This window comes from Siniperca chuatsi, linkage group LG7, assembly GCF_020085105.1.
Source record: "Siniperca chuatsi isolate FFG_IHB_CAS linkage group LG7, ASM2008510v1, whole genome shotgun sequence".
Classification (NCBI taxonomy): Eukaryota; Metazoa; Chordata; class Actinopteri; order Centrarchiformes; family Sinipercidae; genus Siniperca; species Siniperca chuatsi.
In genome coordinates, this window is record NC_058048.1 from 16,599,938 (window position 1) to 16,622,529 (window position 22,592).

Here is a 22,592-nt window from a genome sequence, read left to right on the forward strand (position 1 = left end):
AATATAAAATATAAATGTACAATTTCAGGTTTGAGGTTATACTCACATTCATTTAAGATGGAGTCATTAACACACTTGTGAACATCAGAGTAATAAAAATCTTGCAACGCAAGTATTCTATAGCTGCACATCCCATGACCACTAGAGGGCCCCGTGATACTGAAAAGGATTAATGAGCAGGTGTATGGCTCGTGCCAGACTTGACCTCTTCAGCAGGGAACCAGATCCTTAGACTGCCCATTGATATTGAGAGCAGCTAATCTGGCCCTACTAGTCTGTCATCACCCCATGATCAAAAGCAACATGGCTGACATTTAATCTAATCAGGAGAGGCAGCCAGCATGCATGGCATTTGCCTTGCCTCATCAAATGCCTCATTTCTTTGGCTATCCTCTCAGGCAGGAAATGAGCTGTCAGCTTCACTTGTAAGGGAGGTTGGCAGCAGGATAAAACACACTGTGTATTTGTTTAAACTTTTTATTATTTTATTTTATTTTTTTAATCTTAAATTCCCCATACTTTGCCGGACAGACGTTGCGCACTGCCTGTAAGTATGTGGCCTGGGAGATTTGGTGAGAAAAAGTTTGGCAAGGGAATGTTTTCTTTTATCTGTGCTCTTTCAGAGGAATGAATAGTTATTTTGAGTGTCATGAAAAGAGCACAGACTGATTCTAGGGACTGAAGTTTTGTCATTGCCAACCAGTACTTAAGAGTAGGCTCTCTGCCATAGTACAGCTCTGATTGGGCCCTCCTGAGTCCATGCTAATCAGCCTGCCTAATTTAAAGCAAATCATGTGCACGCACACAGCACAGACTTTAAGGTCACGCTGGGCTCTGCTGAAGAACTGTCTTTGCAGGTACGTGATAAAAATGTACATGTGTTTGCCAAACTGTGTTTTTCATGCTGCGTTACCATTAATGCGAAACATTCATTTTGGCTTTCTCATAACAGGCAAGCATGCAGATCTATCAGAGTTCGAAAAAGCTTTGTGTCCGTATTCAGCACAGTTCAAGTTTGTACAATAGACATCAGGCCAAGAATCAGCTTACCTCCATGTGGCAGCAGAGGGCCTCCTGCACCTGTGATTAGGACAACCAGAATTTCAGTGGTATTCGTCAATGTAAGACATTTAGGGAATAACCCTAGAGGTACCTTTTCAGAATGATTGTGGTTTTTTATATTGTTGTCTCAGCACCTTTTTAGTGACACAACTGCAACTGATTTTAGTGTGGGACAATGCTTGAACCAAGCTGAATATTTGTCCACTTGAAACAATAGTGATAGCAGTAGTATTACAGATACCTATACTGATAACTCATGCTTCAAATGTGAACTTTCAAGTGCTGGAGTTTGCAATAAACCAGACAAAAGGTCATTTAACATAAGGAAAAGATAATATTTCTAAATGGCACACCATGGCCATTCCACCTCTATGGGGATCTTGTACCACGAGCCAGACAGGAAATACGAGAACCAAACTTTGGTACCTGAAATTTGAGGCATTTTTACTGAAAGGCTGAAACTAAGAGTGTAAAGTCACAAAATATTGCTGCAGCCATCAAAACAAACAACTCAAAGCAAGCAAGTGGAACATGATCAGTGTCTCGCTCTAAAAAACAATATTCCATCATCACGTTTGATGACCCCCAGTTTCACCCCCAGTCACTCAGCACTTTCGCAGTGCTCCACTGCCTGCGATGTCTTCACTTTTCATTGTGTCTTGCATCCATAAACAAAAGAAATAGCTGATGCACACCTCAATCTTACATAGTTATTAAAATAAGAAATAAATATATAAAAAAAATATAAGAAATAAACCAACATCAAATGTCTGATTTCTGCTGTGTTCTAATGTAATTAATATCTTCAAAATCGTAGTTTTTGACATGAGATTAAGAAACATCTATCCATTTTTCAAAGTGTAAATACACTCCAAGCAGCAAAGAACTTAAGAGAAGTCCACTCCACCAGAGGTACAAGTACACCAGGGGACTGCTATAGAGTGGTTGATGCTAAATACAGAACCTCATTATAAAGGTCACCCTGGGTCTCAGATGAGAGCTGAAAGACACACAACTCATGAGGGCCCCTAAAGTTTGCCCATCTGCCAGACATATCTTTGGCAGGAAAAGGATGCCGTTATGGTTTTAAATATAGAATATCAACCAATCATTATAAACCAATCATTCAGTTCATGACACCTTTAACTGGCGCAGTCACTCCCTTTACAGGAAACTGATGTTACATTTGTATCCAGACATTTTCTGCAATCTGCTGTACCTCTTTTGGCAGCCTTTTGTCCAGCTCCTGGGAAAAAGCCCCCAGTGCCTCCACCATATCCACCATAACCACCTAAATGAAACCAAAGGGGCAAAGGGGAGTGAGTGTGCTGGCTTATAGTGTAGTGTAAACTTTCAAACGCATCTTTCAAAGACATTTTGGACCGTTGGTGTGAAACCTTATGAGAATGGTTTAAAATGTATGTTGTTATACTGACAATATAATGTTCTAACCTACTGTGATGTCACACTTATGCTTGCACACACCACCAATTCCAGTTTCAGTACTCACCTCCTCCATGGCCTCCAGGTACCAGGCCACCACCTCCAAGACCACCGACTCCTAGATTGCCGTAACCTGGATGGGAAAGTAAATGATAGACAGGCAGTAGAGCAGAGAGAAAGAAATAGAGTGAGAATTACTGTACTACAAACTGTAGATGGGGCAAGGAGAGTCAAAGAAAGAGTTTTCTTCACTGTGGCAAAAATTAGTAACTAGTGATTTATTCAGCAGTAATTACCCTTGAATAAAAAAATAACCCATCACTCAATCTTTCATCAAAACATTTTCCAGGACCTGCAAGTACTACACACTGTACATTTAAAAAAAATAAAGCACATGAAATATGACACAATATCATGTGTGCTTAATTACATTTAATTGAAAACACTCACATTTATGTTTCTAGAGCCAAGGACTGCACCTTGGGCTTGAGTTGACCACATCTGACTAAGAAACATGATAGACAAAACGTCAAAAATGGTTGACCATCTGGTTATGCTGTATTCTAAACACTGGAGGGAGCAGTCTCTTCTTTGTGAGACCAAAAGCCCCAAACTAATCTATGGGAGGCAAAAGCTTTTGGCTTTGACTTGACGCATGAATAAAGTCATATCCCAGCTTGGGTTTCTGCTTGCTGACAAGAACAAAAAAATGTGAGAAGAAGATAGGGAAATGGAAAAAGTGTGGAAAGAGGGAAAGGACATGGAATAAAATGCTCACCACCTGCTTATGGAATGAAAGAGACTGGAAGATCCTTAAAATTAGGAGCACAAATGGGAACGTGGAGCCTGCTGTACAGCCAATAACACTTAGAGAATAATAAACTAAATTATGTTTTATCCCAGCCATAAATCTTGAAACATGTACATTTAGAAGACCTAAAATTGGAAAATACTTTTAAGTGCAGGCTTGCATTCCTTTGAATTTAATGGCTGGTATGAACTAGAAAAGCAAATAAGGAGTGAAAACCAACTGCCACCACTTCCTATGGGAGCGACATGTCATAAATGTTCAAATTAAAATAAAAAAGGTAATTTAATACATTAGGAAAATTCTGCCTAACATTGTGAATTTTGATTTGTCTGACATTCCAAAACATAAAACGCACTAATTCAAGTGTATGTAAGTATAAGGAAAAAGTGAGTGATTATTCAAATCTAGATTCATTAAGTTGAACTTAAGTATCTCCAGACAACTGCCAAAGTGATATGTTCCTATTTTCTAGGGCTAACATATGAGACTCCATGTTTTAGAACATGTCGGGCACATGATCCTCAGAGCTGTATTTCAGAGTTGTATTAAAAGAAGCTGTGAGTTGAACAAGCTCCCCAATCAGAGACAAACATGTTGGAGTAATGACTCTTTTTTTAAGCAAGCTAGTCCACCAAGGAACTTGTTTTTATCAATACTTGTAAGCCAAAAAGTCTGGGGTGAGAGCAAGTAAGCATGGGAAACAAGCTGAACGGGGGGGTCGGACTGGAGGTTGAGAGCTTGGAGTCCAATAATCTGCAGGGTGCAGGTAATAATACTGACGAGGAGGAGGAATGTGCTGGCAGAGACAGAGAGAAAGATGGAAGTGTGGAGTTTCATGATCTAGTCAAAACAAATGTGGGCACTGGCCTCGCCAAGGACTTGGCAAGCAGGATGAGCATGCAATGCGAGCCCAGACGCTAAGCTAAGCGCCCTTGCAATAATCCATCTCCTTCAAAGCTTTCAGCTCGATTCTCCTCAATTGCTCAACCATCCCCAGACACACCTCGAAGTAATAACAATAGTAATCAATTCTTATATAAATCTGACTGATCTAGGGCTTTCCCTTTTCCACTGTCTCTTGCGCTGACACAATGAATCTGTCTCATTTGTCTAATTTTTATCAGTGAGCTCCAGATACTATAAAAATGTTGACAGGAAACTGACAAAAAACCAGATAGTTACAAGACATATGGAACATTGCTGATGCCTAAAACCCTTAAAATTCTTAAAGTCTGGCTTGAAATGTAATGTACTGTCTTGTCTAGCCGCCAGATTACTTATGTCTCACTGGCCAGTCTGAGGTGTATGTGTTTGCGTGAGTGTAGGAAATATACAGCACAGTCTGCGCAACAGAGAGATTATGTGTGTCATTGGAAGAGAAACATGAAGAGAGAGTGAAGACAGACAGGACTGTGGATAGTTTTAGCTTATTCATCCATCATCTGGCCCACCTGTGCTCACATGTGCATGACCCAACCTGGCTCTGGCAGTCGTGCTCAGGGTCGACCAGCACCTGCCACGTTGAGCTCAACTCTTTGATTTCAGATCAGGAGACAAGATGCAGACAAGCAGAAGTCAGCCTGAGAGGGTGCGTGTCTGTGTGTGTGACCATGAGTGCAGGCCTTGGGCAGACACAAGGTTTAGACAAGGAAGAAAGGAAAGGAAACTTTATTTTCTGTAGCTCTGACATCACTAGACACTGGGAAAATATAATGCTCTCAAGTAAAACTACTACCCTGGAGGTTGTGAATTTTCAGGGTCAGACTGAGAAGACATGCTAACAAAATCTGGAACTTTGTCAGTTTGGCATCCATCCACTGATTGTATATTTGGGAGATGGAGGCTAGAGTTTTAGTACCAAAGCTCTCTGTTTTTCCATATTTACGCCACCTTGTCAGCGAAAACAAGCATGCTTTTGTTGGACTACTATTATTACAGCACGTCAGCTCACACAAATAGACCTGTCTTAGCTCACACATTATTGGAAGTCTACACCAATGTTGTTTATTGTCATGAACCACACACATGGAAAGACTGCACCTTGACCCTGATATCAAATCATCGCTTTTCTTTGGTGCTGCTCCCAGTATTTAGCTGATTGCTGACAAGCTGACGGATTTCTGTACACCAATGCAGTGGCTAATTTTCTCGGTGACCGTCGAGGCATAATAGGAAGCCCGAGAGACCACTTGAAACCCCAACTGCCTTTGGGCTTTGGACAAAGGAACCCTACAAAAGGTCAATACTCTGAATACAAGATGGAAGGGACAGAAACCCAATACTACACAGGAGGGAGGACTGGGTGCCAAGGAAATTGGAAGGTAAGTGATGCAGGACTGCAATGCATCATAGTTTCCTCCATTTTTTTTTTTTTTTTGACAGAAACATTGTTTACTAGCCAGTTTCCATTCAGAAAAGACCACTGGCTTTCACAGCTGTGCAGTGACAAGTGCACCAGCAGTTTGTCAAGGTGAAATTTGGGATGGTGTGGCAGTGAATAATTGAGCATCGCCCAACAGCAGTGATTCATTTGTGGTGGCTGGTTTAAGAATGATCTCAGTGAGGGTACACAAGTAAATGCAAGTCTAGACCTTCTCTGACAAAGAAGAGGTCTTGTTTTCAGAGGAATGAAAATGTGATGAGGGACAGGCTGCGACATTCATTGCCTCCTGCTGTACCATGTCATGTGCATTGGTATTTAAACTAAAACTGGCCAGACAGCACGGCTAGTTCTTTCAGTCACCAGTCATGTTCTCGAACTCGGGTCCAGTACAAGTGATGGATATGAGCCAGTATGAACAGAAATATCTGGTTTCAATCTAAGAATTGAAACGTCTTGCTCATGCTCCATTGGGGTTAGGTAAGGTAATCGTCTGTTTCAGAACCAGAGGAATACAAGACACATTAATCAAAACATTGTCTTCGGCTCTCTGTCTCTTTCTCTTATTCTTGTTCTCCCTGTTTCTCTATCCTTTTCTCTTTTCTCTCGCTCTTTCCTCTCCAAAAGTTGTCTAAGGGGTTGCACCGACCAGACATGAGGTGTTAATAGCAGCAACCAGAGGAAGCCAAATGTGAGAAATGAAAGATGGATTTTCTTGCTCCTTTCCATCCTTTTCCTCCCCCCTCCCCTTCTCTCTCTACTTTGTGAACCAGCTGGACCTGGTGAAGGGTTTAATTTAAGAGAGCGAAGAATTCCATGGCAGTCATCCACTGTAACTGACGGCAGACGCGCAGAAAGCAGACTTCGAAGCTGGAGCTCTGGAATGTCCAGGACATTTTTGGGACTTGTTTCTCAATGTAATCTTTGTTTTAGCTCATATTTAATCCGGCAAGCGGTCTGAGAACAAATGTTTGTTTACTGAAAAGCCAGGGGACAACATATATGCATTTGTCTGGATGTGCTGTACAAACCATCACAAACAATCAAACCACAAACATACAAAGAGTAAAGGATGGTTGCAAGGAGCACAGAGGCATGCTATGGCAGTGTAAATGCTGCAATTTTCTGTAGTAATGGGATGGAAAATCTTCACGATAACTTCATCTTCAAAGGCTCTCTGGAGGTCCCCAGAGAATCAGCATTTTACTGTGATAGACAGGCTGATTCTGTTCTTCAGCTGTGGTCCTAGATAAATTTTCACTTTGAAAGCTAAGCCCATCATTATGTCCTTCATTGTCATGACACCAGATTTTTTATCAGTATCAAATTATCACACTGCTCCACTTTCAAGTTGGTGGATAGATTGCATTCTTGCCAGGTGACGCAGGACAAGCTGGATGAAAGCAGAATGATGCGAGGTGCTGTAGTGATTCCAGATCGCGTGAGACAAGTGGACACACTGAAGCTCCCCTTGCCTCCTCTCCCCCTCCCTCTCCTGTGACCTCCCCTGCTCCTTGTCACTTCCAGGTTCTCTGTTCTGTCAGTCACGGGCACCGAGCTATGAGAAGCAGGACTGGTCACATGCTGGACTAATTAAGCATTCACACAGTCACACCACTAGACGCAAACTCTCTCCCTCTCTAGCTGGTGTGAGCCAGCCGACTTTGGCGGTAAGCCTTTTATTGTTTTTGCTTTCCTTTTCCATGGAGTCATTGACACTATCAATGAGAGGTCCCAAAGCCTCAGCCTCCCTCTTTGCCAGATGACCCTGAGTGCACAACTGCCAGAGCTCCTATAGACAAACAGGAAAAGGGTCTAAGGTTGCCTCATTCCCTAACATCTTTGCTTTTGGGCTGCGTCCAGGTAAAAATCAGTGTAATAAAACTGGACTAGTGTGGTTAGCCATTGATGGTATGGGTGGTCATTTTTGATTTTTATGGGGGACATTTGCATCATACTTAAAAAGAGAATCTGCTCTGTTTCGTAATGTGGTAACCGCTTACGTTGATGAAGCAACTTTGGCAAACTTTGGAGGGTCTCATCTACCCACGCACTTGGGCATCAGAACACACACAAATGGCTCCAAATTAACTGTAACTGTAAAAGTCACCATTACACGTTATGTGGATTACAAGCAAAACTAGGCTGCCTTCCCAGTGACGTCTGTGGCTGTCTGACCTCACCAGCCTGAGTTCTTGTGAGCCTGTCACCTCCACAAACACATGCCTTATTTCAAACACATCTGTGCAAAGACCTTTACTCCTGTCCCTTAGTTCAAACTGTGCTAATCTGTACACCATGCGTTACAGCATGTCCACTGAGTTTGTGATGTCATTGTTTATGCTACAAGTCATACAGAGCAGAACACGCTATGCTATAAGCTTTCAAGTCGGCCAAACAGTTCTGCCTTCTGCTGGTTTCTGTGAGAGTTGAGAGCCTCCACTATTCTACTTTTTATCCACTTCTAAAGGAATGTAACAGTTGCTCTGCCAACACTGAGCCCCTGAATATGTCTGAAGAGTATCCCTAACCCAGTGCTCATACCATTGCCCATTTTAGCTTGGCACACACACTCACAGAATGTACTGTAAAGGCATGCACACAAGGCAGAAACACGCTGCAAGCATTAGAGTACGCAGCAGTACACAGACTACGTGGACTTAGAGAATCAAATTTTGAAAATCTGCAAGTATGTTCCATGTCTAGAGAAGTTCAGTTGTGCAAATTATGCATAGGGCGAAGAACCAGTCAACAAACAGCCTGCGGCCATGGTATGTAAAGTTGGCCAAGTGTGTTTCCTCTTCCAGATGGTCCACATATGCATCTAACTGCCATTCCACTGAATACTCTTCTGACAACTCAGGGTTGAGAAAAGAGGCTCGTGTTCGACAGGTCGGCTCGACTCAAAACATGCGTATTAAAACACCGACGTCAGAGACATTGTTCCAAGTTCCTCTGTCATTATAAAGGCTATGATCATTGTACAGTAATCTGAGGCATTTCACCAAGACAAACATATGGGATGCTCTACAAAGGAAAACAAGTGAAAGAAATAAATTGCATCACTGACAGCGGAAAATCTGTTTACCAAATTGTACATTAGATGTATGTAGAGGTATTGCTACATGGGCTAACACATCAGGATATATACGAGGCCTGAAAGGCCAAAGCTGAAGTCATTTAAAAACCATTCATCTTCCCACGTCATTTAGTCGAGCACTGGGTCTAGAAAAGTATTGAGAAATTCAGAAATCCAAAACATTTCACTGAGAAAGATTTGCTAAAAAAATGACTTAAAGCAACACATTTGTAATGCCCTGCATTACAATTAAGCTCAGACATAAGCTCTGCGTGAATCAATCACCATAAGCCATGTTTCTAACATTGCCATACCATGTATGTAAATATGTGCCCTTCTACCCCTTGTGTTTGCACATTTTGATCAGCTACAGCTATACTCACCCAGTGTGGAACACATACGATATAATCGACTTGCATAACAAAATATCTACTGTAAATGGAAGTCTCAACTCCTCTACTGACTCAGAAAACAGCATTGTCATTGCTCACTCAGCCACAAATCCACAAAACAGGCCCTGCGATCTAACAGACTTCAGTCTACTTCTACCAATTACTGTAACAAGGTCGTTCAACTGGTCATCTGTCTTTATAGACTCTTAGGGAAATAAGAGCAAGAAACATAAACAACACTTTGGCTGTGCTGCCAGATGGACATCGATAGTGGTCCATGCTCCAGACCTGCTGGCAAAGGGAGCAGGGGAGAGGTTATGAGAGCATGCCAAGGGATGGCTCATCAACAAACACTTACATTGGTGGTAACATGCTCACTAGAAAACAACTATACAAACATGATACAGAACAGGCTGCTGAAAGGCTGGGGAGCTAATTGAGTCATAGCGAGTATCAGTATTGTTCAATGTGGGGGAAAATACCACAGTTAGAAACTGTAATGTGTGGCATGCGTGACTGATTAGACACCAATAAAAACTAATAAAGCCCTTATCTTGCTTTACTCTGATATCATTTTAATTCTTGAGATGAATTTGAGAGATTACTGAAGACGCTAACAACAACAGCTGGTGACATCATCCAAGATAAATTGTTTGGGAAGCAACAGGCATTTCCAATGTGAACAAGCAAGCTGTGTAGACTGTGTGTATATTGGGTGGGCTGAGTCGAGTATTGGGGTGGTGTGGCTCTGATGTCAAAAAATAAAAAAGTCTCCTCTGCAGAGAGTTCAAGTCCCAAGATACTGAAAGCTTGATACTGAGACTTGCTGTAGAACAGATTGAGGAGAGGGGGAGGAAAGGTAGGAATAGAGCAAAATGCCATCTTTCACATAGTTAATTTATGGTGTGTGTCTGTGTGCTAGAAAGATACTGTGTGTCCCCAAACCAATGTCAGGATACATATTCAGTATTTATGTGTCTGTGTGTGCGTGTGCACATGTGCTCTCACTTGTAATTACACACATATGAAGGCCATAAACATATTTACATACACTCACGTCATGCACATTCACATGCAGATGCTTCCAGCCTCTGACAGCTCAGAGGACAGGTCTGAGCACCAGTAATGAAAAGCATATGTGCTCCAGGAGACTAAACCTCCTCCAAGCTCATCTTCTTTTGGCTAAACACTTTCATCCTCACCTCAATCTATCAGTCTCCTTTCTTTCAGCAAGCTCTCAAAGCGTGTTGAGCGAATGAATGTGCATATAATGTTGTGTGTGTTTGTGAGTGGTGGTGTATGCGTATGACATATACAGTACACGGTATGCTCGTAAGATTTATTGGTCCTTTCCGTTCTCCTTGCTTCACCCTGACTCTTCTGTCCTATCCATTCTCTCTTTTCTTTTCTCTGCCTTTCTTCACTCTTCCTGTTGTGAAGCAGACAAGTACACTTAGTGCTTCTTCAAACAATGACCCTGATATGAACCAGTGGGTTTGAAGATGAACCAAAAGAACCAGGCGTATTGATGGGCCGTGCATTTTAAATCACAGGAAAGATGCACATAATATTCAAAATGATACGTAAGTTTGTACTTTAAAACAAGTGAGTGGGTGGTGAAATAACAATTTTCTTGGTAACTGCACATGAGCAATATTTCTAGCAACAGCCTTAAAAGTGAGTACCAGCTTAAAAAAAGTCAAGCGTTGGTCACAGGCTGTGAAAACTCAAAACCACCTACATATTTTCTGCAGTCCAAAGCTACAACTCTCTGTTCTACTGCAGGTTGGCCTGCCGTCACAGAAGTCATAGGATCCAAGATTTCAGAACTCTGTCAAAAACAGCTTGCAGAGACATGTTGCTGCACTGACCAACGTAATACATCATCTTAAATTATACTTGTTTTGCAGTTTTTGCAAGCATGATTACGACTATTTTCACAATTTTTCCAATACTTCACATTGTTATGTTTATTCAGTGGCACTGAAGAGCCAAAATAAAGGTGAGATAACAAGTGATGACTATATACACTCAGTTGTTGGTTTATTCGGTATGCTAATCTAAAACTAATGCGCTCTAATACAACAGGCCTGCAATAAATCCTACCTTCATGAAGTAGGCTGTGGTTTGTACTATCGTTGAGTAGTGGGTTCATGTTATCAGGCTTACGTTTCCTTCTTTTTTTGGGCCGGTTGGTAGTGGGCTGTGCCCCGTTTTGGGGGAAATCTGGCTTTCACGTAACGTGAGAAACATGAGATTTGAGGCACATATGATACATGAATATTCTCTGTCAGTGTGTCTACTGGTGACAGTTACTACTGATGGATAGCTAGCTTGAGTGGGAGGCTGCTGAAGTACAGTCATACAGTATAGCAGCATCAGTAAACATGACTGTCGTCCCCAACTAAATTTCAGCCTAGCCTAGATCAAGTAATTCGTTATTAACACGTTGGTTATTTATAGACAACACTTAGCCTTATGCAACCTGGTGATTCGATCAAATTTGTATATATGTCAGAATAAGCAATATCTGGCCACTGTGTTGGGTCACTGATGACTGAAGGGGCATGACGGCTGACCGATCAACCTCAATTTATCAAGGTATTGCGAATGCTCAGGTTCAGGCAAGGTTGCAAAATAATTGTTAGATATGTTTAGAAAACAAAGGTTTGTTTAATACGAAATTAATGCATACAAACTTGTCAAAACTGTAATCCAAACACATGTCAAATTGCACTGACATCTATATTTGTCTTCGGTTTTCTATCCCCCAAAAAGAGGAGTGGCCATGATGTTTTGTGAAGTACCCCTATGTGCCAGTCTGGCCTATAGCAGCATTGTGGGTCAACTTTGTTGAGCTACTGTTGGACTGAGAGCCTACACCTGTTTGCCTGCTTGTCTGTTGCTGCGAACTGTTACTTTCACATTAGTTTTCTTTTGGACCAACCACAAACAAGAAAACTAGCACAAGAACGTCTACAATGAGCACAGTCTGGGCTGGCCGCTCGTGGGGCCCCAGCTTGAGCTACCTGCTGATGCCAACTCAAGGGAAGCCCCAAACAACCCACTGCCAGCCAGCCTTTTACTTCTTTCCTTTGGTCATTACTATTTTCTTTCACACACACCTCCCACACACTTTATGTGCCTAGACACCAATAAAGAGTCATTCTCGTAACAATAATGAGAGATGTTTCTAATATGTAGTCGGGTAGACTCTCATTGATAATAGGGATGGACAAAATATTAGAAACACAATGGTGACTATAGTATTTCATCCATCTACTATATGATATCTATAATCTAGGCAGAGAAATGCTAAATGAAATTACTTACAAATTCTGACTGTGGAACAGACAGCATGTTGTCTTTCTATCATCTTCAATTTGGAGAGTCGACTGGCAAGCTAAGCATGGACACATACTGTAGATATCCCACCCAGACACATCCTTTCTCAACCTAAAACAGACTATTGTAATGGTACAATAAAACTACACCAACAGCAAAAACAGTAACCTCTATGTTTCTTGTTAACTGACTTCACACTGCCTGAAAGTGACAAGAGGCTAGCCTACGAAAGCCAAGTTCTGGCAATCACACCATGAGGATTGAATCCACCTTTGCTTAATGGAACACAGGATGGGAGACGGTGTCCAACAGCTGTTCATAAAGAGAAAGTTCCTTTCCAGCTTTCATTGTATTGTCAAAGCTGGATGCTGACAGGCTTCACAATTAGTGTAACATTTACAAGGTCTTGCATGAGCTACGCTGCAATTCACTGCAGTCACGCTACTCACATAGCCAGCTGCTGTTTTTCATTACTGGCCAGGCAAGGTGTGTATCTGTGGAATGCAATGTCACTGCTTGGCTTCCACATAAGAATGAATGGCAGCTCTCTTGAAGTGTGTGTGAGTGTGCATCTAAGAGTAGTTTACCGTTGTTTGCATTTGTGTCATTTTAGTAACATGAACCTGCTTTATATAATAAAGGTTAATAAAAAGGGTCAAGGAATTTTCATATGCTGGTAGCATATAATTTCTTTTTGGCATGTTTTCTGCAACACAAGCCAAACACTGACTAACTAATGCAGATGGATTCAACCTGCCATTGTGAGAGGTTTATCTGCTGGCAAACTGTAGGTGTACATTTGTATAGTAATAATTGTAAGGTATGTAGAAGGTTGTCACATCCAAATTTGGATAGCTTCAGGCAATATTCTTCTGATGGAATGGAAATTGCTGATATGAAAAGTCACCACTGATGGAAACCAACATTCAGATATTAGTCAACGCAATTACAACCATGAAGCGGAACCTATTACAGTCCCTTAGTGAATTTAAGTCTCTCCTTTCATTTCAAAAATTTATAAAACCTTAGCTGACCCCTAGCTGTTCTCTCTGTGTGAGGTTTTCTGTTTTTCCATACAACAGAGATTAGTATGGCGTGTGGGAGGGAGCACCAAGACCCAAATTGCTCTAATTTCCAAAATACAAGGAGCTGATTTTAACATAGTTTGCCTTCCTTTTTCTTGCTAACGTAATTTCTGCCATGTACGCCTGGTGAGGGAGAAGGGGAACTCAAATGCATACAAAAGCCAGGGCCATACTTCCCAAGTAAGGCTCTGCTGATCCCAGCCAAAATCAACTTCCACCAAATACTGGATATTAGGTAATTTTCACAAAATGGCTCTCCTGCACTCCAGAGGGCCCCTTCTGTAACCTGCTCCATGTGTTATCAGGACTATAAGACGATTGCTCAGTTCCTTATCTTTCTGAACACACAGAGGTAGGCTAAGATTGTATCAGCAATGCTTATAGAAATTTAACGATGGCTAAACATTGCTGAAGCACCAATGCAGTGCAGTCTGTAATACAGCAAAGGAAAATATTTACTGAACGGTATCGGGGAGAAGGGCCGTGGTAAATTTCAACACGGAGGTTTCCAGATATTGTAAGGGTCTAACATTACAATAACATTAATCAGTGCTCTGGCACCATTGTTTGGCAGGCATTGATGGCCGTTTGCACTCTGCCAATCATCACTCCCTAATACAGCAGAGGTGTAGGAGTGGTGGAATCTCTGTATGGTCCTGGTTCCAACCAGTCAGGACGCCCCAAACTGCTACCAAGCCAGTGTAAACCAACTCCGACGAAAACACAGGGGAGATAAGAAAAACTTGGTGACAACCAATCAAAAGACTATTTCTCTTTAGCAACCGCCCTGCGTCTGTGCAGGTCTCCCTATTCTGTTGGTGTGTGAACATAATGCAGTCTATACATTAAGCTACTTTATCCACCACATAACAATAAATTCTATTTCCTTCCTTTCAAAGCACTTCAAGAGTATATGTAATGCAGAGGAATTTTCCATGTTGTAAACCAAATAAATCTACTACAGTACTGCTCTACAGCTATTACGCTATAATGTAAACTAAGCAAGAAAAAAGGGTTGCCTACATTTTCAAAATAGTTCATAAAAGCGTTAATTGTACATTTGTACATGTATTTTACATGCAATTTTAATATACAGTATGTACATACAACATTAAACCTGCCCATTCTTATTTACCTGGTTTACGGGCTTTTCCACCTTGTCCTGTTGGGTGAAAACAAGTAAAAAAACAAAATGTATGTGTGAGGCTATGCATTTGCCCTGTAATATCAAAACATTTTCAATAACGATTTACTGTACAACCATTTTAATTTTGTCTTAATATGATTTTATCATTTGATTCAAGATTCAAATGTCAATTCAAAAGACCTATGCACGTGCATGCGTTACAGGCACTGTTTTACACAGCTTTTAACTTTTCAAACATTGCAAAATAGACAGCTACAATTTTTGTCAAATGTTTGTCTTTCTATTCAAGAGGCATTTTCGATTAATGATATTGAGATGTTGAAAAAAAGCCCTGAAAATACAAAAAGTTTTTTTTTTTTTTTTTTTTTTTTTTTATCTTCATACCTGCTCCCAGTCCTCCAACACCTCCTGGCACCAAACCAGCTTGGCCCACACCACGCCCTCCACCTCCATAACCTCCTACTGCCAGGGTCAAACAGGTGTGATTGTGATCAATACTGTCATCGTCATTACAGTTGTCAAAATTATCATCTGCTAACAATGTCCATGCCATGTTATTATCATCATCATTGAGAGTTTGTTAAGATCACAATAATAATCATTACTGACACTGAGTTTGTATGAGAGAAATGTGTAACAGGCAACACAGTTTCCAAACCTCAAACCTCATGAGGTCCTCCCATAAACTGGCTTAACAACAGTGGTTGGCTCTTGAACACATTGTTTATTGCCACAGCAATATCCCTTGGATTTAATTATTCTTAGCTTGTGGTGGTGTGACAAGGAAGTCTCACCATGTGTTTCCCCCAGATCTGACAAAAACAAAGCTGAGCGTTGACAGGGAATTTGTCTTTAGAACAGAAATATGTTTCTTCTTTTTGTTAACATGAATGTTACACTGTTGGGTGATCCAACTTTAATTTGCACATAGAACTCAGACACAACTTACAAATATCTATCTAACAACTTCCTGCGGTCATGGCCTAAGTCCTCCTAGCTAAAAAAAGGTGCACAGGGTCAAACTTGTTCAACAAATGGGAGCTGAAGCCATGCCAGGATGCTGCCGACGGTTGGTGAACTGTTGCTATAGTGGACTGTGCATGCGGGGCTGAGTGTTTCTGCTATGGAAGTGTGAAATGACAAACACCAGATGGAACAGCTGTGGTTGTGCATTAAGCCCAATGGGGGCAATGGCCATTTGGACGAGACAATCAGAACCCTGAGAAAGCAACACTGCTTTCATGACTGAAAGCTTACTATATGGAAAATATTTAATTTATAATGAGTTAAAGTGAACATTTCACATAGTTTCAGATCAGGTGATGATGAGGCTAAAAACATTTTTCTAAAAAATTTATTCAAGACGGATTTCTAAATATTTTACAATTTACTACATAGAAACAAAGAGTTTTAGTTTCTTATATTCAAATCACTGCATGCACCAATTCATGATAAACCAGATGTGATTCTTACAACGTATTTTATATATGGGGAAAACTCATAAATCGAATGTCTCTCCTACTCACCTGCAGCTTTAGCTGGTTTATAGCCCGCAGGGACTCCTCCAGCAGACCCTTGTAAAACAACAATCAAACAGAGTATTGAGTTATGGTATTCCTACATGTAGTGATGTATGGATGGACAGTTTTTTGGCCCAGCAATTCATCATTACACCAGCTGACTTTTGTCTTACTTTCTCTCAAGGAGACACAAGGAGAGCGTGTTGTGCCATCTTATACATGTATGTATTTACATCATGATGGAGCAGGGCTCCATGCAGACGTTTGTGTGGTTCAAAATCTATGTTCTATTTTTTAAACGTGACAATACAGTAAATAAAAGTAATAAGTTGTACACCATGTATGTAAATATAATATGTATATATGTATGTATGTATACATATATTTGTGCTTGTTTAATTCAGACAGAATTCTGGCTCACCTTCCTATGTTGGTAGACAGTAAGAGTGCAGCATGATTAAACCGCAGAAGTCAACACAAACTGAGCTATAAGAAAACGCACAGTTGCACATGTATTGAACTTTGTGCACAACAGTACTGAGAAACTTGAACATTTTTCATTATCTTTTCTTTGTTTATGTTCATCAGGAAATCTAAAAAAGACAGCTTTACAATGTGGGAGGAATTATGCCAATGTTGCTTTCCATTTGAGTAAGGGAAGAGAAATATATTAAGTCAATACATACAACATACAGGGAGCAGCCATAATCCTAATAATGATGTGACAACAATAAGTCTAGAGAGTTGGCATTTCATTGCTGTTTATGAGTTTGCCTTACTGTGAACGTCAGGCTTTAATGTGACACAGTATCGCATGAGGAAAAGACTGAATAAGCAAATTAACTATGAGTGCGCTACTGTGATCCTAAAGGCGTAGATTTCAACCATCAAGGCAACTGTGAAATGTTTGTATTTGATGGCAAAACTTTTACAGTCCTATATTTTTGTGTTTTTCCTAATTTTATCTCTTGACACTAACTACAAATTTTACATTTCTACACATTTTGTAAGTATCTCTACTTTTAGTTCAATTTCAGGTTCACATTTAGATATTTTTATACTAGTGTTTCTTGTTAGTAAAACCTCTGGTCTACAGTAGTATAATTTAACTGTTATACCTCTGCTAATGACAAACAGACTTTGTTTGTTGTGGCTGTGTTCTGGAATATTTTTGTTTAAACAGTCCAGAGTGTCATTGGAGGCTCTGTTACCTGGAAAGAATCCAGTTCCCGGTCCAGTGCCTCCTGGTCCAATCCCAGCACCAGGTGGTACATACACACCTGGAACACACAATAGAGAAAGCAAAAGGTCATCCTCTGTCACCAAAACGTATGACTAAAAGTGTGGCCAAACAGTTCTCAGCCATCAATGTTTTTTGTTTTGTTTTTTAAATTGCAACGCGTGTAACAGCATTTCTAAACAATGACCCCATTTATTAGATAAACATTCTCAAACACTTTCATCATCTGTGACCCCGACAGCAAAGCTGAAATCTGTCCTTGGCATACACATCTGTCCCAGGTCATAGCAGTGATGGGACGCACAATGAAACGTGAACACAGCAGCTCCAGCCAGAGTGAAAGCAACAAAAAAGAAAACTTTATAGGCTTGATTAGGAGAAAATTCCAATTGTTTTCATTTTGATGAGGTATTGCAGTTGGAGACCTTCTTTCAGAAAGCGGCTGCAGCACTGTGGACACCCGCAACCCCCACCTACATCCCCTAGCCTCATTTCTCGCCTGATTTCTGGCTGCAACCCAGAGTAACTCCTGAGATGGTCGTTCTGGATCCCAGACACGGTGGCCTCATGTGCGCAAGGAACAGCCACAGAAATAAAAGAAAGGGAAGATGAAAAAATGCCTGCAGTTGTTCTGGGACGACTAACCCCTAAATCCAACGGGACCAGTGAGCTAAGGCCAAAATTACAAAGTTAGGAAAAGCTGGTTTATATCACAAAAAACAAAACGAAATGGAGAGATTGGGGCTGCAGGACTGCAATGATTATGTTTTAATGGCTCTTACATGTGGTGGGAGGCCCATTAATTTAAACCACATGTCAAAGGCGTTCATGTGTTTATTAGCGAATACTGTGTGAACACTGTGCTTTGAGTTCTGTCCACTGAGTGTGGCCATTAGGGGAAGAACATTACAAGGTATTACTGTCCGATCTAGTTGAATGAAAATTCATGACACATTCCACTGAAAAATGCCAAAAAGTAAATATCTATGCAGTTTATTAAGTATGCCTCCATTGCACTGAACAAGGCGTTGACCTTTTCACTAACAAGCTGTGACATATTTAATGGGTTTGTGCCACAATAAGACAAGTATTCTTTCTATTGTACCGCTGAGGTTAAGAAAATGAGCAGCCAGTGCCAATCAATGGAGGAAACCAGTGAAGTGCAAAATCCAGAAACATACAGTAAGAATAAACTGTTGGATGGTTTGTGAAGATATAATAGCACATACAGGATACTGAGAACAAAGAAGTGTGGGGTGGCTTGTGAAGAAAATGAGCAAGAGAGTATATCTAAAAGTGTTGATTTAACTGAGTTATGTTGAAGTGAGCAAGAACAACCTTGTCATATTTACTTAGATACCCCAAAACTGCACTCAAAATCTGATGAGAAAAAGAAAAACAGAAAAAATGTTTTTACCCCTAAGAGAAAAAGTATTTTCTCGAGCAAAAAGCAGTGTGCCAACAGGGCTTTACAGAGTATAATCATGTGCAATGTAGATGAATTTGCCATGATTATAGTTTTTTTTCAGCGGCAGTGTAAATGGGAACAGTTATGGTGGCAGCTATGACTTTGGACAAACAAAGACTCCATGAACGAACAAATGGACAGATGAGAGAGAGGTTGCCTTTTAACTCATCCAGACTGGGAAGATCTGGGAGCAGGACGATGTTGGAACTGATCAGATTTCTTGAGGTTTGGCCTTGTAATACTGAGGACTGACTGAAGAGAACTCAAAATCTTGCAGGCTCAAATAAAAATGAGGAAGAAATAATAAATGTCCAGGGTTCTGTTTTTGATTATCAGACAGCTAAGTCAATGCAAGTAGTGTGTGTTTATGCAAGTTTCTGTCACATGCCATTGGCTCCATGGCAGAGATCTCAGGTGCACGCACCACATAACGGAGGTGGCGTGATTGTTCTCAATTCTGTTCCTTCATTTCACAATCAAAAGGAGGATTTCCTGTCTCGGCATTGCAAGCGAGGCAAAAGGGAGTGTGTGTCTGCTCCAGTTTTCCTTTTGCTTGGAATCCCGTCATGCTACTGTACCACAGAGTGCATTGGGTTCACTGAGGCCATGCATCCAAATAAGGCACACACTGACCTCTGCCAAGTGACCTGACCTACCTCAATAAATTTGAAGATTTCTTCATGATTATCCTAATTATTGTCATCATCATCACGCGCTTACGTTCCTTGTGAACTCAGCCAGGTCATGGGAATGTGCTGGAATGTGTGTGAAGGACAAGATTGAGAGCACAAGGGATAAGACGAGGCAGAATTTGTTTCACATTAAACAGTTAAATACAATGACTGTTGTGAACTGAATATGCATTTTTTACTGCTGTGGTCTGAGCGCAGAGTTGCTCTGAATGCATTAAGAGGGTGATGATGTACATGCACTCACAGGAATCCTGACAGTTATTTGAATTTATCATCTCTCCACTTTGGACTTCAATGTGGTCCAACTGCAAGACTCATAGTGGACGGGGTGTCAGTAAGCTAGGAATACTGCCAGTCATCAGAAAATGGGAATAAGTCAAATGGATATGTAACGGAGTGAGATACTTACACTTCCTGTAATGTTTCTATGTCACAGTGTGTCTTGAACAAGTGTGTTGGAGCTATTGTATAAATTATTTCCCTGTCAAAATGTCCATATGGGTCTCACATGGGTTATAGATGGGCTGCAATTTGTGTCCCTTTTTGGCAATACAAATGATTTGTCATGTGGGCTATAACGTGGGGCCCATTTGGGCAACCCTCAGTCCCGAGTGCGATATCTGCCTGGATGTGGGATAAACATGGGTTAACATTTTTAAATATTCAATTATTTTTTTAAATTTTATTTATATTTCCCAATTTTTTCCAATCCCATCCCATCAAACATATCCCAACCACCCAGTAGGAGTAGCTACTGCGGGGACAAGGACGTGACAACTCACCGCCTTCACCTGAGCTGCTGTCCATGGGGCTGGAGGATGGGCCCCACCCTTAGCACACCTTTCAGAGGCAGTGCAATTGCATACAAAGTTGACGCAAGAGACGCATGTTTTAAACACAGACTTCAAAAACTTTTTGAGGTGATGTGATTGCTTATAAAGTCAACTGAAAGGTGAACAGACGCAGGATTAAAAAACGGACTTCAAAAACCTCCAAACTTCACTTCAGCAGTCAACTTTGCACAAATAAAGTAAATAAAGATGAAGAAAGAAAGAAAAATCTACCTTTGTACACTCTGAAGGGACCTTGAGGATGACTGTTACCTACCACATGTAGGCATATCTAAAGGGTCTACATATACACAGCTGGTGGATTCTAACATTTCCTAGAATCCCTTAGCAAACCCCAGAAAACAAATCTGAACTGTCATTAACTGGGGGTTTTTAGAGAGCGACAGTTAAAGCCAGTGCTTGGTAACAGTTTTTTTAGCTCAAGTCACACCACTTACTCACAACGCATCCTCCCTCATGGCTGCAATGCATTATAGTCACAACACAATTGCACCTTTGTGGAAAATCACAACACATCATCCACTGCATGTTTGACAAGTTATATGCAGGGATAAGAACAATACTCCACCAAACAACATGAGTCCTGAAATTCTGTATATCAGCAATAGTTTTTTTTTTTTTTTAACACAGGTTTTAGGGTGACTTTTTCCTTTAGAAGGGAAAATCCTATCAATGCCAAAATTTGTATTTATACAACCTAAAGAGGACAATGTGTGAAAAGCTCAAAGGCTTAGATAAAAATCATTTTTATACACAACATATGTGTATGCAAGTGTTTTGTTTTCTCAGATTCCCTTGTTTTGAATTTTGATAAAATGACGTAGTCCACCAGACACAAGCTAACAGGTGGAAAGAACCGTATCCAGCGCCTTGTATGTTTAGTTTCGCATCAAGTCATGTTTTGAGTACTGAACTGTTTAGCTGGCAAGATAATTTATTTGATATTTTGCCTGAGCATCAAAACTGACAATACAGAACAAAATCAATGTGATTCATGAATATATCTACAAATTACATTATGTGGAAAATGGCTTAAAACACTTCATTTAATGGGGATATGGGTTATTGAGCTCACAAATAATGACTGGATAGAAGAGAAGTTAGGAAATCAGTAAGTCAGAACCTGTTTTGTTATTGAATAAACCCAAAGCCAATGACGGGTTTTTCCGTAGTACCTCCCATGTTAATGACAGTTTTTACAATTGCTCTTTGTGACTTGAAAGAGTTTAGTTTTACTTCATTTACAACAAGCTGGTGAGTAATGTGACATTTCCACGACCCTGTGCTGTGGTTGTTTAATAATTGGCCTTTTACTAAATAATTAAATGCCTAAGAGTTGATGCCGTACATACACAACACTCACACATGCAACCTCACAAAAGTTAATTACGGCATTCCCCGTCCTTTACAAAAGACTTACAGGATCATTACCATTCGAGATCATAGTGCTGCGCTCCACATAGTTTGGGAAGTCCTGTGGAAATGTGTTTACACTACTTCAACCACCTGACATTTACACAATTCTGCACCACTGTTTCCATGAGTTTTGATAAAATAAAAAAACATTTTGGCAAACTAACAACTGTTTGCTGCATTCAGAAGTATCCAAAACCACTGTCCCAGAAGAGGGGGTTTGGTTCTCGCGTTATGGAAAGCTCTCACACTGCAACCCAGAGCAACAGTTCAGTGAAGCAAACACTGTGGTTCCTGGCATCCTTACATCTCCCGTTATCAGACATGTGACAGCTGGCCTACTATCAGGCACCCCTTGCACTGTCTGTTTTCTACAGCATGTTGGCGGGTGGAGGAGGAAAGTGTGATGAGCATCAAATAAAGTAAAAATTAAAATGGTAAAATCCATCTTATTCTTGCACCCACCCCAACCTGACTCCACCTTCCCTTTCTACACATGCCCAGCCTTGTCTCTGTGACACCTCTCAGAGGCAGAACATCAGTGTGAGGTATGCACTGGCAAACAAACTCACAGCCCACAGATGCCAATATTTTAATGACTATCTTATCACTGTTCAATGCCTTTGGGTGTCTTGGGTGAAGCCTTCCCACTGGAGGCTGACAG

At 40.8% G+C, this 22,592-nt stretch overlaps 1 protein-coding gene across 13 annotated transcripts in view; it reads right to left on the reverse strand.

Annotated features, from left to right (window-relative positions):
• Window positions 1-22,592, reverse strand: part of elna (elastin a) — a 52,197-nt gene that overhangs the window by 24,371 nt on the left and 5,234 nt on the right. For 10 of the 13 annotated variants that reach the window (XM_044202214.1, XM_044202219.1, XM_044202224.1 and 7 more), the window contains exons 2-8: window positions 17,476-17,544; window positions 16,271-16,318; window positions 15,129-15,206; window positions 14,733-14,759; window positions 2,573-2,638; window positions 2,282-2,353; window positions 1,051-1,080 (exon numbers count right to left, since the gene is read on the reverse strand). In XM_044202214.1, the coding sequence (XP_044058149.1) occupies window positions 1,051-1,080; window positions 2,282-2,353; window positions 2,573-2,638; window positions 14,733-14,759; window positions 15,129-15,206; window positions 16,271-16,318; window positions 17,476-17,544 (390 nt within the window). The remainder of the gene's footprint in view (window positions 1-1,050; window positions 1,081-2,281; window positions 2,354-2,572; window positions 2,639-14,732; window positions 14,760-15,128; window positions 15,207-16,270; window positions 16,319-17,475; window positions 17,545-22,592) is intronic. The other 3 variants (XM_044202213.1, XM_044202220.1, XM_044202221.1) reach the window with 3 other exon arrangements.